Here is a 15,722-nt window from a genome sequence, read left to right as displayed (position 1 = left end):
ACATTTTCATCATAATAAATACATAAAATAAGTAAACTCCATTATTATCACTTTTTAGTTGTAGTTTAACAGGTTTTTACTTGGCTGATAACATCGATACATCTAAATAGGCTAATTGTACTATTTTTGCCATATACCATGTACCATAATAGGTCTATACATACATATGGTTTAAACAAGAGAACTGATGCAGATGATATAATTCTTATGAACAAAAACACAAACATTCATAAATAGGTTGCCCGGGAGACCAAGACCCCAAGATGTAGGCCTACGGCTACAGGTACAGTACACACTGCTTCTCTAACTTCTTTAACAAAAAAACAAGCAAACATACAGCTTAACAACATTTAGTTATTTCTTATATTTGCTCATTTAACATTAATGGATAGTTTTCTCTAATGGAAAAGTAGGCTACACTTTGATTGTTACTGAACAAGTAGGCTACAATCTCACTAAAAATAATTACTATGTTCAATGCATCTGTGTACAAATTAACCTTTAGCACTGCACAGGTTTACATCTGTGTGAAAGTGCATTAAGGGGTTAGACGTGAACTGTGGTATTGACAACATTCCTAACCTCCAGACAGCTTTCCTTGTAATCAGACAATCCAAGAACAGGCCGTGATGACAATGAACCAGCACAAAGCCACTGAGTCACAGCTCAAGGATAGAAAAGAAACAAAACAACTTTAATGCAAAAAATATCTACAAAGATGTGGACAGTCTGGACACTTAAGAATGGACAAAATAATATTTGAAATGAAGGCAACTGTAGGGGGCACTAATAAGGTACCATTATATTTGGTATGATAGCGTCATCTGGTGGCCAAGTTGCCCCATCGTTTCTCTTTCTGACCGGAGATCTGTCAGTCCTTGTCCCCTTTGGCTTTATGTCCATATATGGAGACACCTGATGTCCTTTTAGATGTCCAAAATCATGCAGATCGGTACACAGTATCTCTGTAGCCGTTAAATGGAACGGGTATTTCTTACATTGATGCTCCTACATATTAGCATGCAAGCACCAGTTAAAGTTACTTTCCATCCCTCATATACTGTGTGCACAGTGCACATCCCATAATCCACACACTGCACATCATTTCGGAGCTCATATCTTTGAACGGGTAAGGGCTAGTAGTTATAATTTATAAACCTCTGACCCTACTATTAGCTGTATTGACTACACTGAAGGCTCTGCACTGACTACATGTCCCATCATTCAGCTGTAAGTTGAAAGGTCGTACACGATCAGTGAGGTAACAGTCATGGCGGCGCTCGGTGCAGCACGGTGTTTACTAAGAAGCTATTCTCGGGTGAAACATGTCGATAAAAGCACACATGTTGTTGCCAGACTCAGCAGGAGGACGCTGTGTAGCGGGACAGCCGACCAATGTAAGTTGTATGTTTATGAGCTGTCTGCATGTTAAACCAAGTGTAATTCATTCATACGACTGACCTTGCAGGGTGCGTGCCGTGTTAGCATCCAACGCTCCACTGACCACTGACAGTTGATATTCGAACCTACATGTATGTATTCTATTAGACGTCATAGAAGGACACTCAATGCATTTTGTCCCTCCTATGCCCTCCCACGAGTTACAAATGAATATGTGTATCTCACTGGGTTACACGACATCTCTATTCATGGGTTGCATTTGTAGTCCTACACCAGCCATCTTGAGGACCAACACAGGTGTTTTGAATAACAGAGAATATTGGTTCTATGCCAATCAGACAAATTGAACACCTGTGTTGGTCCTCGATATGGCCGGTTTAGGACTACAAATGCAACCCATGAATTCAGAAACATTGCTATTCAGAAGATTGACTTCCATTATTCTAAATGGAGGTGTCACCTAAACCCTAACCTCAGTATGGGTATTTCTGAATAGGGATGTTTCTAAGGGGTGTTTCTGAATAGAGGTCTGCCCCATCTCACTGTGTCCTCACAATAATTTTAACTTGCAGAAAGCTCTTGTCGTCGTACTTGTATCATGTCAAAGTTTCTCCGGCAGAAATGATATGCTATCTCCACAAATTGACATGTGTTGTGTTGTGTTGCCTTACCTTACCTCGCAGGCTCACACAAACCTCGTAATGCACATGTCAATCTGTGTACCCCATATACGCTGTGCTCACTGAAGGAAGTTTTACATGTTTACATTTTTTCTGCCAGAACTTTCAAATGGATATGATATTTGTCATCTAGATGACAAGCCGACCTCAAGTTGCAGCAATTAATTATTGGCCTACAAATTGCAATGCTCATGCTGCTTGATAAAATGCATTGACCATAATAATATCAGCCATTCTATGGCTAGCCAGGCATCATGTTCTTGTCTGTGTAGATTTGTGAACAATAATGTGAGGATATTGTTGTAGCTCTCTTCCAGTAACAGATGTATCGTATGTCATGTGTCATGCAAGGGTGTCGCTTCTCAGCAGATCTTGACCCTCTAAGCTTGTAGATCCGTTTTGTTTTCTTACAAGGAGTACCGTCATACTACTGTACGTATACATGGCTTCACTTGCACAAGCCATTCAACTAGCATGTGTCCTCCAGCTCCCCCAGATGAATGTGTGAAGCCTCAGTACTTGGACCCAGCAGTGCAGGACATACTCGACAGGATAACGGGCCTAGACCTGCAGAAAGTCTTCCGACCCATCAAGCAGGAGCTCAAGCCGCCCACATACAAGCTCATGACTGATGCGCAACTGGAAGAGGTACCGTGTCACTCTGTATCGTACTGTTTATCTAGGATACTAATGTGCACACATTAAGAATATTTTTGATATACTTCCTGTGTGTGTGTGATTTCTCTCTCTCTATCTCTCTTTCTAACTCACACACACACACACACACACACACACACACACACACACACACACACACACAGATTTTCAGAGTGATTTGAATATCCTAAGCCAGGGGTCTTCAACAGGGGGTCCGGGACCCCTAGGGGGTCCTCAGAGTTACTACAGGGGGTCCTCCAAATCGTTGTGTGATAGAAACATTTTTTTCTCCTTTTTTATATTAACCACTTGAACCTCATATCCTGAAAACTTTAGCCAAAATAGCAGATCTACAAGCTCACAAGGCGTTGTGAGTTTGTAGATCGGCTATTTTTGGCAAAGAGGTTTGGTGTAGAGGGGAAAAAGAGCAGGCTAAGTACTGAGTGAAAGGTCAAGTTTATTAATTATTGACGGTTCAAGTGGTTAAATATCTGAAAACACAAATTGACATGAATCCATGCTGTCAAACGATGAAACCATATGGAATCTACGAAAAGGTTGTGGGGGTCCCTGCTTCACCTCTCTCTCAACTAAGTGGTCCTTGGCCTGAAAACATTGAAGACCCCTGTCCTAAGCAATATTATGGTGTCTTTTCCAGGCGACCAGGAAGGCGACTGAAAAGGCGAAGAAGCTACTGAGAAGGCCTCCTGTCCTGCCTGAGAGGCAACCGATCAATGACGTGCTGTCTGTGGACCCCATCCTGGAGGACATGGACACCGCCAATTATGTCTTCACTGACATTTCTTACAATATCCCACACAGGGTAGGGAAATATACTGTCTGTCTTATGTCCAGTGTCTTGTTGGTCTGGCTCCACACAGCCAGCTAGATTCATGCCGTGTTCTCCCTTCAGGAGCGGTTCATCGTGGTGCGGGAGCCCAGCTCGACCCTGAGGAAGGCCACATGGGAGGAGAGAGACAGGCTCATCCAGGTCTACTTTCCTAAGGAGGGACGCAAACTGACGGCGCCAGCCATCTTCAAGGAGGAGAACCTCAAGGTGAACTGATGGGAACGTTTGATTTAATTAACTATGCTGCCCTTATCCCTCCATGCAACCGAATGCTATACAGTGGTACAGTGCTCTAGTAATAGCTGTTGTGCGGGTAGAAACCATATTTCAACTTTTTGTGATGTTTATTTCGTAAACGAATGCCCTGCTTTGTCGCACATAGTAGCGAAAATAGCCGATCTACAAGCTCCGAACACTTTCGCTGCGTCAGTTTATGACCTTTTATATATCAGCAATTGTTTTGCAATTAAATCCTTTTTTAAAATTATTATTAGGGCTGGGATGCGATTAAAAACTTTAATCTAATTAATTACAGGCTCTGTGATTAATTAATCGCAATTAATCGCATTTTAATCGCACATCGATATTTGACCTGAGAAGCATTTTTTTTCAAGTAAAACACATTTTGTTGTACGAGTGAATCAACAAGTGAGTTTTTCTAATCTAGATTTCTCATCCACTGGGCCAAGCAAAGCGCTCTGATCGGCTACTTCTCCCTTTGCGTTTGTTGTCTCTTCTTGGTTAATTTTTTTAATCGCGTTAATTTTCTGTAATTAATTAATCGCAATTAATCAGTTAAAGTCCCAGCCTTAATTATTATCTCTTTCATGTCTCCTCTTCCTTCATCATCCCTCCATGGCTCTCTCACTCCATCAGCTGGTGTTCTCCCAGGAGCGTCACACAGACGTGTTGGACCTTTGTCTGGTCCAGTTTGAGCCAGATTCTGCGGACTACATCAGGGTAAGATGGCACTGATTCTCTCTCCCTATATTTTGACAACTGCACCAAAAATCTGGCTTCATTGCTCGCCTCCCTGGGCTCAGAATCAGACAGTGTAACCCAGGTACTCACTGTGCTTTGTAAAAGGAAGCTGTCATTGCAATTTGTGTTGTAATTTCCATTCCATATACCATTTTAATTCCAAATTCTGCTAAGCAGCAGTTGATTTGATTTACAGTAGGACTTATTTAACTGAAGTAGTTGAGAGGTGGGACATCTGCTTTATTTACAGCCATTTCAATGTTCAGACTGTTAGGTGGAAGCATTTGAAAACTGTGACCCGACATTCTGTCTTGAGAAACTTAAACAGAAGTCGGTGTTATGCATCGTACCAATAAATGTGTGTGTGCACTTTGTGTTCAGGTACATGCATCCACCTATGAAGACCTGGATAAGCATGGCAGATATGAGCTGCTACGCTCCAGCAGACACTTCGGGGGCATGGCCTGGTACCTGGTCAACGCACGCAGGGTGGATGGCCTCGTTGTAGACATGCTGCAGAGAGATCTGTGAGTTTGTGTTGTGTAGCAATGTTGTAGATAGCTATGCTGATACATCTTCAAATCTTCAATGTTAATTCATTCATCCATTTGTAACTATGAAGAGTGTACAGTACAAATGTAACTAAAGTTCAACACTGGGAGTTAAATTAACAGAGAATTTCACTGTGTCCAATACATAGAATTAGGTACTATATTATACATACTCTCTATCAAATGCCTTTGCCAAAAAATAGTCGATCTACAAGCTCACGCGACACGTTGTGAGCTTGTAGATCTGCTATTTTTTGGCATATGTTCCGCCCCAAGATAATGGATTTTGATTATCGCGATAATATCGTAAATCGCGATTTCTTTTGTCACAATAATCGTGATATGACATTTTCATATAGACTACATAGAATACATGAGTGTAATGTCACTATACTGTAAGTCCTAGCGCTATTGTCCTGCTTTTGTCCTCACAAACACCCATGTGTCCCCCAGGCTTCAGGATGCAGTGAGCCTGGTGTCTCTGTTCCACATGGTTCATCCTCACAGTGAGTCAGCCCAGGAGGCTACCAGCCAGCAGGCCACTGGCACAGACCTGCTCAAGGTGAGCACAGAACAGAAGAAAACCACATTTTCATTTTCAACCACTGAACCAATCAGAACCATTATGTCGCGTACACACTGCCGGCCACAGCATGCATTAATTGTATTCACATATGCTTTTGCTATTCTAAATTTACATTCGAAGCCAATGTGGCTCTGATTGGATTAAATGTTGCCCAAATTTGGAGTCATACATCATCATGGATATGTCATAGGTGACTGAAGTCATAGATTACTTATGTCACAGCCTCACAGGCCATAGTTGAGACCATGCAGTTACTATCATAACGTCCACCGGCTTTCTGTGAGTCAGTCAGTCTGTCTGTCAGTCAGTCTCTCCACCTTTTCCCCTACTCATATCTCCGCCACCGTTGGCCCCATCGATGCCATACTTTGCACACACTCCTTGGATGGCAAATCACAACCTCTGCCCCTGATTTCTCACATGGCCCTCTTCTAGCGCCACCATCAGGCCGATTTTTGCAAAACATATTTTTGGACACTGCTCCTACAGATTTTGCCGTAAAATCATGCAAAGCTGTACACAGTATCTCTAAAGTCATGTCAACATGGATCTGTCCCATTTCCCATATTCCCTCCTGATCTAAAGTTTGTGTATGCGACGTGACTGTCGCTTATCTCCCAATTATGGAGTCTTACTGGTCATAGATGACTATGGCCACATGAAGTCCAAGATCCATATTTGAGCCATTCCGTTCCTATGTGATCCTGAGATCCATATGATTGGATTTTTATCCAACACCATGAATGCTTGATGGCAGGTAGTGTTTACAAATTCACTGCTATCTTGTATTATGACACAAAATATAAAGACAATATTTTCAAGTGTCAAAATGTGGCGTGTCGAAGGGGTCTTTTAGCAAAGCCTAGAACATTTACAAATATTAAAATATTGTAACATGCTAAATATTGTCGTTGTTCAGTGGAAAACTTGTATGTGAAAATATACATTTTGTTCCAATTGATCTTACAGTATGTAGTTATTATTTAGTCACTTAGTAATACTTTGTATTACCTGTAGTTAAATATGTATTATACCTGCAGATGTGTGGACAAACTTAACCCCTTTCAACCTGGTTACCTGTTTTGGGCATGTCATTATAAGTGAAATGTTCAAAAATGGCCAAATCTCACCAAAAAAAAATCAAAAACAGCTAAAATGACAGATCCACAGGCTGGCAACTTTTTGTGATGAGATCCATTGTGAGCTTGTAGAAACACGTGTGAATTTTAAAGGACAACTTTGTTTTTTTTTTACAACAAGGGTTCATATTTTAGAGAAAAGATGAGTGTTAAAATGTTTTCATTTACTGCTTTACTGCTATTGTTTTGATTGGCATGTATGCCCCCCAGGTTGGGGGCATACATACAAGTGGCAAAATATGTATTTTTTTAATGATCAACATCAAAACGTATTATCAAAAGAATAGTTTATTGCTGCCTTCAGTTGAATTCCAATCTATGCGCTTTGTAAAGGTCACATGAGTCCGAAAGCGCACATATTATTAACAGAGAGCGGTGTAGTTCTTGAGAGGTCACGTCAAGGCCATCTCATCTGAGATTTCCTGTGTTAGAGGTGGAGTGTGTTTTTAGTGTGGGAACTCGGGGCCAGGCCCCGGGCACATCACTTCCTATTAGGGCTCATAGCTTGACCCCTGGCCTCAGAGAAATTAGATGGGACATCGAGAATGACAGCCATTTGATGTGGGAAGGTTAGCAATATAGGGGATGTGTGTACGTGCATGTATTTCTGCTTATCCGTCAAGAGTTCCTGTAGAGTGTAGGGCCTCTCATTTAGTCATGGTGGTTGCTGAAGTTACTGACACACAGGTTCAACATACCAGCTGATGAATAACCCTGTCACGAGCTGACCAGGTTCCTTTTCATTACCTCATGTCAGAATAAATGGACCCCCTCTTGTATTTATTTACCTGCTTAGAGTCTCTGTACAACCCAGTTAATACCTACTTAGAATCTGGTACTGGGATCAAATTATCTAGAGCTTAATTCCATATGTAATGCAAACTCTTGGCACAGTGCTGACCTTATGACCTTCTTCCCTGCAGATCTATGCCCAGAAGGAGTCTCAGAGATCGGGCTTCATCGAGCTGGCTCTGCAGACCTACGAACAGACACCTGCAGAGAGCACTGCTGCGTGAATGGACCAGCGCCAGTTCTAGGAATGTCAATTTCCTGGGTATATTTCAACCGTCCTATCCATCTCATGGAACTGTGGCAGTCCAACAACGCCCTGTGGAGTGTGGACCGGTCTGGGCTCTGTCTTTTCATTGTGTATCATGGAACAATGTTCATACATCGTTAAATGCGCAAGAAAACTGCAGAATTACCATTGTGTACCATGCATACACAGTAACTGATTTTCTGTGGGAGAATATCATAGGGCTGTGTACTTTAACTACATGTGCTTAAAGATGCTGTGATATTTTGTGGTTAAAACAACAAAATATCACTTAACACCTTCAGACCTCAGAGGCAAGCCACTCCTGGCACATTAAATGTATGTATAATATATAATAACACAATTAAACATGTTTTTCTATTATGTCTTGTGTTTTTAACTTTCTCAAATAACCTTTTTGAAATCAATGTAGATGTGTTAATTGGGACAAGAGCATTCCATTCACATTTATAGCCCTTATATCCAGTTAACATTATGTCTAGTTCCATATAAGGCACTTTTATAATATCTGTTGCAATAAAGCGCATTTCCTAACAAAGGGGCAAGGCACTCACAATCTCAAGATCTGCTTAGTTTATGGCACCTCCTTGGTTTTTTGAGGACAGGAAAAGACTTAAGTGTTATGTTGCCCTTTTTTTTAGCTCCCTTTGAGGAAAGGAACAAACTTCAGACGGATCCAAAACTGTCTTGTTGGAGACATGTTTAATGCTCAGGGCTTGCATATCATGCCCTAAATATGGACTAGATCACATTTTGTATCACTGTTTGTGAAACAACACTGATAATGGAACGCCATAATATGAAGGTTTCTTAGTATTATGTAAAGGCCTTCATACGTGATGCTATTCAAGATCAATTGTGTACCACACGGTACTCAAGTTGTGAAAGTTTTGGACTTCCGCAGAGCCATAGCAGTCTTTTATTATTTCTCAGATCAATGTAGTAATCAATTGGTCTCAATGATGCAGTAAAGCGTGCAAAATACTTTTCCTGCTACGATTCTCCGGCTGATCTCACACTCCATCCTCCCCTCACTCAATATTTATACTATTCATGTTTGAATGTGAAGATGCAAAAGCCTTGTGATCTATTTTTCGAGAAGCTTTCAATACTAAGCTTTCAGAACTAAAATGTGACTGCATACATCAGGTAGTAGGAATGCACTGTTTGTTAGAATTCTGCGTCCAGTATCACAGTTACTGTATATTATTAAGTGTAAACCCTATAGAATATATTGTGCATCCCTAGTTCGGAGGTTTCTTGCATATTGCAGTATATTTAAAAAAAAAAAAAGGTTAAAACAAAAATCCTATTCAACATCGGCTGTCACATGGACCATGACTTCCCTCTCATTCTGGGTTTACTTAGCCATGATTTTCTTTTAGTTTTTCTTTGTTTCTGATTTTCATGTTTTAAGCCTTAATTTGAGAAACCGTTGAGAAAGAGAGATCACAGGAGAAAGTAAGGGAGTGGGAGGAATCAAACCGGGAATTCACTGTCAGGCATTTGAGCCCATTTGGTATCTTTAACTCCTATACTATCGGGATGCCCTTTCATGAAGATTCTTGCTCACTGGTATGGTAATATCCTGACTCTGTGTTTCATTTCCCCATGAATCCAGACGTAGTTCAGCAGAGATGCAGATTTCCAATTTCTACTTCATTTTGGGGTGAGTGTCGGGGGCAGACAATAGTTTTTCTTCCTTTCATTCTTTTTTAGAAATCGAGTTTAGAGAATTGACGTGGTTATTGTGGAGAAAAAAAGAACATCTGGGAACTCCGATTATTAGATAACTTGAAACGTTTACTTGAAAAGGTTTCACGTATGACTTTAATGTTGTCTTCTCAACATCCTGGAGTTAGCCTCACCATTTTGTCACAACCTTTTGTTCAGTGAAACAGGGGTAAATATACAGCAAACAAATAGATCATATCACTAATGTCCAAGGGGAAACTACATATCCCATCAAGCACTGTATTGCTCCATCACAGGTGACACAGGTCTCAGCTACCTCAGTCTCTCTCTGCCAGGGCCATCAAATGGGCATCCACCTCAGACTCGGTCAGAATCCTGAACTTGGGGTCCTGTGTTGTGACAACACCCACCTCCAGCTCAGTGGGCTTAAAATCAATAGACAGGACTGACGAGAGACAGGAGATTGCCGTCTCAATGGCTTGTTCGAAGGTCCAGTCGAATTTCTTTTTAACTTTCTTCTCCAGGAAACTGGTGGCTTCTCTCTGCTTGACCCCAGCGGAGGTGGCCTTGTAGCCACTGTAATAGCCTGCCGGATCACACTTGTACACCTGAGGTCTTTTCTCCTCATCGATGCCAATGGCTATCAAGCAACAGCCCAGTGGTCTCATCTCTGCATTCTGCGTGTAGACCTGTGAGATGTCCGCAATTCTCTTACACAGCATGTCCACTGGGATCTCATAACCATACTTGTACTGCCAGTTGGCTGCCTCATAGCGAGCTCGATGGACCTGGGACCTGCTGTCAGCTGTCATGCCACACATCACACATCCGATATTCTCTGTTATACGGAAGAGGTGGGTGACTGTGGCGGCATCCAGAAGCTTGTCCGGTACTTTCTTCTGTGTTACAACAACAGCACAGTCCTTTCCTCTGACTGCTACTGCAGTGAGTCCCCCTTGGCTTATAGCTTTGAAAGCATATTCGACTTGGTGAAGCTTTCCTTCAGGAGAGAATATAGTGATGTGACGATCAAAGCCTGCACTTGCTCGAGACATTTTAGACACTGAATGGGTCTCAGTTGTTCATTCAAGATTATTTGACAAACAGAAAGAATCAATACCCTTCTCCTCTTATAGCTTTTAGGCTGAGGTCGCCTCAAATCTCGCATCATTAAATGATGATGTCAGCCTTGTCCAAATAGGGAGTTACATGGTTCCCCAAGTACTCTGGTTGAACATAATAAGGTAACCATAGCAACTTGATATCTACAAACATGGACAGTGTGAGCAGCAGCCCCCAGATTTCTTGTGCAAATCTGTTCAACAAATCAAAGGTCCTAAAGGGGGTCGTCCTAGTAAGGCAATCTGTTACAACAAAGCTCATTTCCTTCCAGGTAAGGCACTAAAAGGCAGCAGGTTGTGATGACTGCAAATCTCATGATATGCTTAGTTAAAGAGGTGGTGCCATAGTTTTGTACTTTTTCTGTTTTTCATGTGTCTAGGATGTTGAAAGCACTTCATTAGACCCCCTGGTGTGGTTTTTATGAGAAATTATGTATTCTCTTGGTATTTGTTTGTTTTCTCTTGGAGGCTGCCACCTTGTGGTCAAAAGTGTCAGTTAAAAAACACAGATACTAAGTATGTCACAGTATCAACTCCTCCCCTAATTACCATTCACCCAACACTGTGGGGTGTGGCTAACTTCAGCTGGGTCACCACCCACCATGACATCCATGCATACTTAATCAACTGGAGGTGTGGCCACATAAAAACCCAATTTTAACTCTTTCTGTATACTTTTTTGGAAAAAATCTTCCTCCTAGTATAATCATAATACCTGATAATCATATTTTAGAGGGGGGAAAAATCATGGCACCACCTCTTTAATGGGTTCTTTTGAGGACAGGAAAAGACTATAATATTCAGTGTGAAGTTTCCCTTTTTTCTTAAGCTCCCTTTGAGGAAAGGAACACAGTTTGTATATGTTGGTGTCCCTGAAGGGATCACTTGAGAGACAAACAGTCATTGTTCTTTAAGCACATTACATTTGTAAATAACTACAGCTAACAATATATTTTAAAAGGGTTTATTAGGGGTGTAACGATACATTTTAACAACGATATGATACGGATCACGATACATGGTTGACGATACGATACATGGACGATAAATTGGTTAATTCATGGCGATACGATTCGATTCAAAGTTTGAAGTTGCATAAAAACGTTTTATGCAACTTCAAACCAAATGATAAGAATGACACTTTCCCACTATGCCCTGCACTAAAATCCACAGGGAAGGAGGAAACAGGGTAGGCCAAGAAACACCTGGAGACGTTCCACTCTCCAAGACCTGAAGGACATTGGAGTGAGCTGGCAGGAAGCAAAAGCCCTGGCCCAGAAGAGCGTGAGATGGAGAGCTCTGGTGGACGCCCTATGTCCCTGTGCGTGAAGCGCAAGTTGGCACCTCAACAGAGTGCAGGTCTAGTTTGTATTGTTTTTAAATTCAGTGTTTGAGCTTTGATTTATTTTCTTTTGTTGATTGGGAGAGAAATATGGGGATAGTGACACGCATTAAAGGCCGTTGGGATCGGGAGTTGAACCCTCGACATGCTGTCAGGCTACATTGAGCCTAGGTGCCCGGGCCGCTATGCCAGCCATCCAGGCCTGATCTTTAATCATTTTTAACCAAAACTAAATGTATCTTAAGATGACTGGCAAAGTCAACCCTTGTCCAGGAGTTATCAATTCTGTTTACGGTTTGTGTTAGTGGAGTAAAATGGGGGATGGAGAAAGAGAAATAACTAAAACATAGATAGGCTTAATCTTCTTCAAGTTTCTTGCTCAATGGGTATGGTATATCTTGACATATCATTTGAGAGAGGGCAATCTTCCCAGGCGCGTCCCCTAGTTCCGCATATACAGTATGCACACTTACAGATGTAAATCCCCCCTGTGTCACTGTGTTGGCTTTAGCAGGTCCTGAAGATGACCCTCTTTGAGAAGCTGGTAAGGGAGCTGGAGCTTCTTGTTCGCCTGACTCTGGAGGGAGGGACAGTGCTGGAGGAGCAGCTTGCACACCTCCTCCTGACCACGTTCTGCAGCCTTGTGTAAAGGGGTGGCTCCATCGTCATCACATAGCCGGGCATCCGCCCCATGTTCTAGAAGGAGACGAACCACGTCCAGATGACCACAGTATGCTGCTCGATGGAGCGGCGTTGCACCGCCTGGCGTCTGGGGTGAGGCACATGCACCACTCTCAAGAAGTAACTTGCATACAGTAAACTGGCCATTGCGACTAGCATAGTGCAGGGCAGTGTAATTTGACAGGTCTCTCAGGTTAGGGTCTGTGCCCTTCTGGACAAGGTTCCTGACTTTGTCCAGTTTTCCATCCATGGCTGCAGACCAGATGCCTCTTTCAAAGTCCATTTCACTCAGTGTCTGGTTGACACTAGGCGAGGCAGCTTTGTGGGAGCAACAAGAACATTGTTCCGAATCAGACGTCATCAGGCCAAGCGACAGAAGTGAGAACACAATCCCAATACTAATCTCGATAAAAAAATGCTGAACTCGGTTTCTGGGATATGGGTGGGATGGTGGTCAAAGTTAACCAAATAAAGGAGATGGTGATGGTTAGGATATGACATCATCACTATTAGGTTGCCTAATTATTAGGTTATTACTATAAGGTTGCACTTTGCACTTTTATAAGGTTGCACTTTGGTGGTGACGTCACCGAGAACGATGCTCCCTCATTGGCTAAAGGTCCAGCCAACAAGTACACCAGCAGAGCATGCAAGTAGAATGACGATAGCTGTCTGTGGTATGTGGGTATGTACACTTGTTGGTTGTTGCCGACGTCACAGAGAATGCTGCTCCCTCATTGGGGAGCAGCAAGATATGGCCATCTCTATCTGTATGCCTGTGTCACCTTATTTGTCTACCATGGGAGAAAAAAGCTGTATAGTACTGTAAGGCCTAATTCATCTCCAGTAGACATAGGAGTCAACACAGCATTTGCGTTAAGTTTCTGTTGAGTTTGAAGACAGGATGTGCTTCATGTAGACAAGATGGTCATTCCCCACCACTTTCCACTTAATCTTCAGAAGCTTCTGATCCTTTAAACAAATTTACAGAGCAGCTTAATATTGCTTGGCGAATCTCTTGTTTTTCTTCTTGGCTTTTACATTGAGGACGCATTCTATGGAGCCGCTGGGTATTGTATCGAACCAGAAACTTCTGACATGTTCTGATTGTTCCTCCCACATGCAAACAGTTCAAGAAACATGGCACTTTCTGGCCTCGATTCTCAAAGCTGGTGATAAAAGGCAATGCAGACCAGATGAGTCTGTAATTGCCTTTCAGGCAGCGCAGGAATACAATTCCAGTTTGGGCATTAAGATATTTCACAGAGAATCGAATGCTGCAATGAGCTGCTCCGTAGTCACCATGAGCCTGAGCCACCGCTCCCCTGACCGCCTGTGCGATGGAACCTTGACAGAGCAGCAATAAGTTGTTGCGGTCTGACACGTTCACTTCACACAGTAAATATCGGGACTTCACAGGGACCATCGTTGTACCTTTCTTCTTCAATGGGCACACAATGTACTCAACACACTATATGGAGATCTCGTCCCTTTCATGCCCACTGATGTCATCAAAATGATATCATAATCATAGCACTGACATCAATCACTGCAATGGCAAAGGCATGTCAAGAACTGGGCTGTTCATTTCACAGCTGTTCGGTGGGTTTCAAAGTAGGGAGATGCCATTTCATAACATCTTCCTCTTCTCGAACTCCTTGAACATAGTGATGCCTATCAGTGCCGGCGACATGCTAACAACAACCCCAGCAGACTGCAGGGCAGCAATTTTCTCTTTGGCTCCACCCTTGCCTCCAGCGGTGATGGCACCAGCATGCCCCATCCTACGACCAGGAGGAGCTGTCACACCTGCAATGAAGGACACCACCGGCTTGGCTTTAGCTCCACAGTTGTGCTGTTTGAGGAACTGTGCGGCATCCTCCTCGGCGCTGCCTCCAATTTCTCCGATGAGGATGATGCCCTCTGTCTTCGGGTCCTGCAGGAACACCTCCAGACAGTCAATGAAGTTTGTTCCATTGAATGGATCGCCGCCAATACCGACGCAGAGTGACTGACCGAGGCCAACTTGTGTAGTCTGGTGAACCGCCTCATATGTGAGGGTGCCTGATCTGGACACAATGCCAATTCCTCCTTTCTTGTGAATGTGACCTGGCATGATCCCAATCTTACATTCTCCAGGATTTATGACTCCTGGGCAGTTGGGGCCGATGAGGCGGGTGTGGTTCTGGCGCAGCAACTTGTGCTTCACTCGCACCATATCCTGCTGGGGGATTCCCTCAGTGATACACACCGCAAGAGGCACCTCCTCATCAATCGCTTCAATAATGGCTGCTGCCGCAAATGGAGGGGGGACATAGATCATGGTGGCATCTGCCCCTGTGACCTCTCTAGCTTCCTTGACAGAATTGAAGACTGGCAGGCCAAGGTGTGTCTTGCCCCCCTTGCCAGGAGAAACTCCTCCGACTAACTGGGAGCCATAGTCCAGAGCCCCCTGACTGTGAAGTGTCCCCTGCTTCCCTGTGAACCCTTGGCAAATGACTTTGGTGTTCCTGTCAATGTAGAGGTTCTTCCTACAGCTAGTATAACAGTGCCTCACTCCACTCTGCTGCAAGAGCAGCCTGGCAAACAACCTGCAGTTGGACATTTTGATCATTCACCTTGAAAATTGTCACATCTGCCCCATTCAACACAGCGTTATTCCCTTATTTGGGGCATTAATGAATGTCTGACCGATTTGGTCATGAATAATGGTTACTGAGTAATAACTACCGGGCGTCATTTAGTTTTATTGATTTGGAGGCAGTAATGGTCTCTTATCTCTCCATATCTCTCTCAATAGTGCCCTTGTGCTATTGGGCGGTTTTGTAAACTTTAAGCTGACCTGCAACAATGCTTGCATCATCACTATGATGTCCCTATGTTATCCGCCATAGGGAGTTCCATGTCAGTTTCACCCAAATAAGGAGGTGCTGCTCAAGCATGGAGTGCCAGGTCTGTCTTCTCATTTTGTATAGAGGGCC

General features: G+C 43.0%; 4 protein-coding genes across 4 annotated transcripts; 1 reads left to right on the top strand and 3 right to left on the bottom strand.

Moving 5' to 3' along the window:
- Nucleotides 1-1,270: 1,270 nt before the first annotated feature.
- On the top strand, nucleotides 1,271-8,147 carry mrps22 (mitochondrial ribosomal protein S22; the record flags this gene model as incomplete). The annotated part of the gene is made up of 8 exons (XM_080732159.1): nucleotides 1,271-1,397; nucleotides 2,569-2,729; nucleotides 3,397-3,561; nucleotides 3,652-3,795; nucleotides 4,465-4,548; nucleotides 4,951-5,096; nucleotides 5,574-5,682; nucleotides 7,769-8,147. The coding sequence occupies 8 exons, from the start codon at nucleotides 1,271-1,273 to the stop codon at nucleotides 7,859-7,861; spliced, it is 1,029 nt and encodes a 342-aa protein (XP_080588285.1). The 3' UTR covers nucleotides 7,862-8,147.
- Nucleotides 8,148-9,914: 1,767 nt separating this feature from the next.
- On the bottom strand, nucleotides 9,915-10,652 carry LOC308289354 (proteasome subunit alpha type-6-like; the record flags this gene model as incomplete). Its single annotated transcript, XM_080731043.1, has 1 exon — nucleotides 9,915-10,652. One exon carries the CDS (start codon nucleotides 10,650-10,652, stop codon nucleotides 9,915-9,917), a length of 738 nt encoding a protein of 245 aa, XP_080587169.1.
- Nucleotides 10,653-12,553: 1,901 nt separating this feature from the next.
- Nucleotides 12,554-13,102, bottom strand: LOC308289937 (uncharacterized protein; the record flags this gene model as incomplete). The annotated part of the gene is made up of 1 exon (XM_080731717.1): nucleotides 12,554-13,102. The coding sequence occupies one exon, from the start codon at nucleotides 13,100-13,102 to the stop codon at nucleotides 12,554-12,556; it is 549 nt and encodes a 182-aa protein (XP_080587843.1).
- A 1,269-nt stretch (nucleotides 13,103-14,371) lies between these two features.
- On the bottom strand, nucleotides 14,372-15,346 carry LOC308289757 (succinate--CoA ligase [ADP/GDP-forming] subunit alpha, mitochondrial-like; the record flags this gene model as incomplete). The annotated part of the gene is made up of 1 exon (XM_080731508.1): nucleotides 14,372-15,346. The coding sequence occupies one exon, from the start codon at nucleotides 15,344-15,346 to the stop codon at nucleotides 14,372-14,374; it is 975 nt and encodes a 324-aa protein (XP_080587634.1).
- Nucleotides 15,347-15,722: the final 376 nt, after the last annotated feature.

Source organism: Nannobrachium achirus (assembly GCF_963921795.1).
Source record: "Nannobrachium achirus genome assembly, chromosome: 8".
Taxonomy (NCBI): Eukaryota; Metazoa; Chordata; class Actinopteri; order Myctophiformes; family Myctophidae; genus Nannobrachium; species Nannobrachium achirus.
The sequence above is the reverse complement of the archived record's forward strand: the minus strand, read 5'-3'. Positions and strand labels throughout refer to the sequence as shown.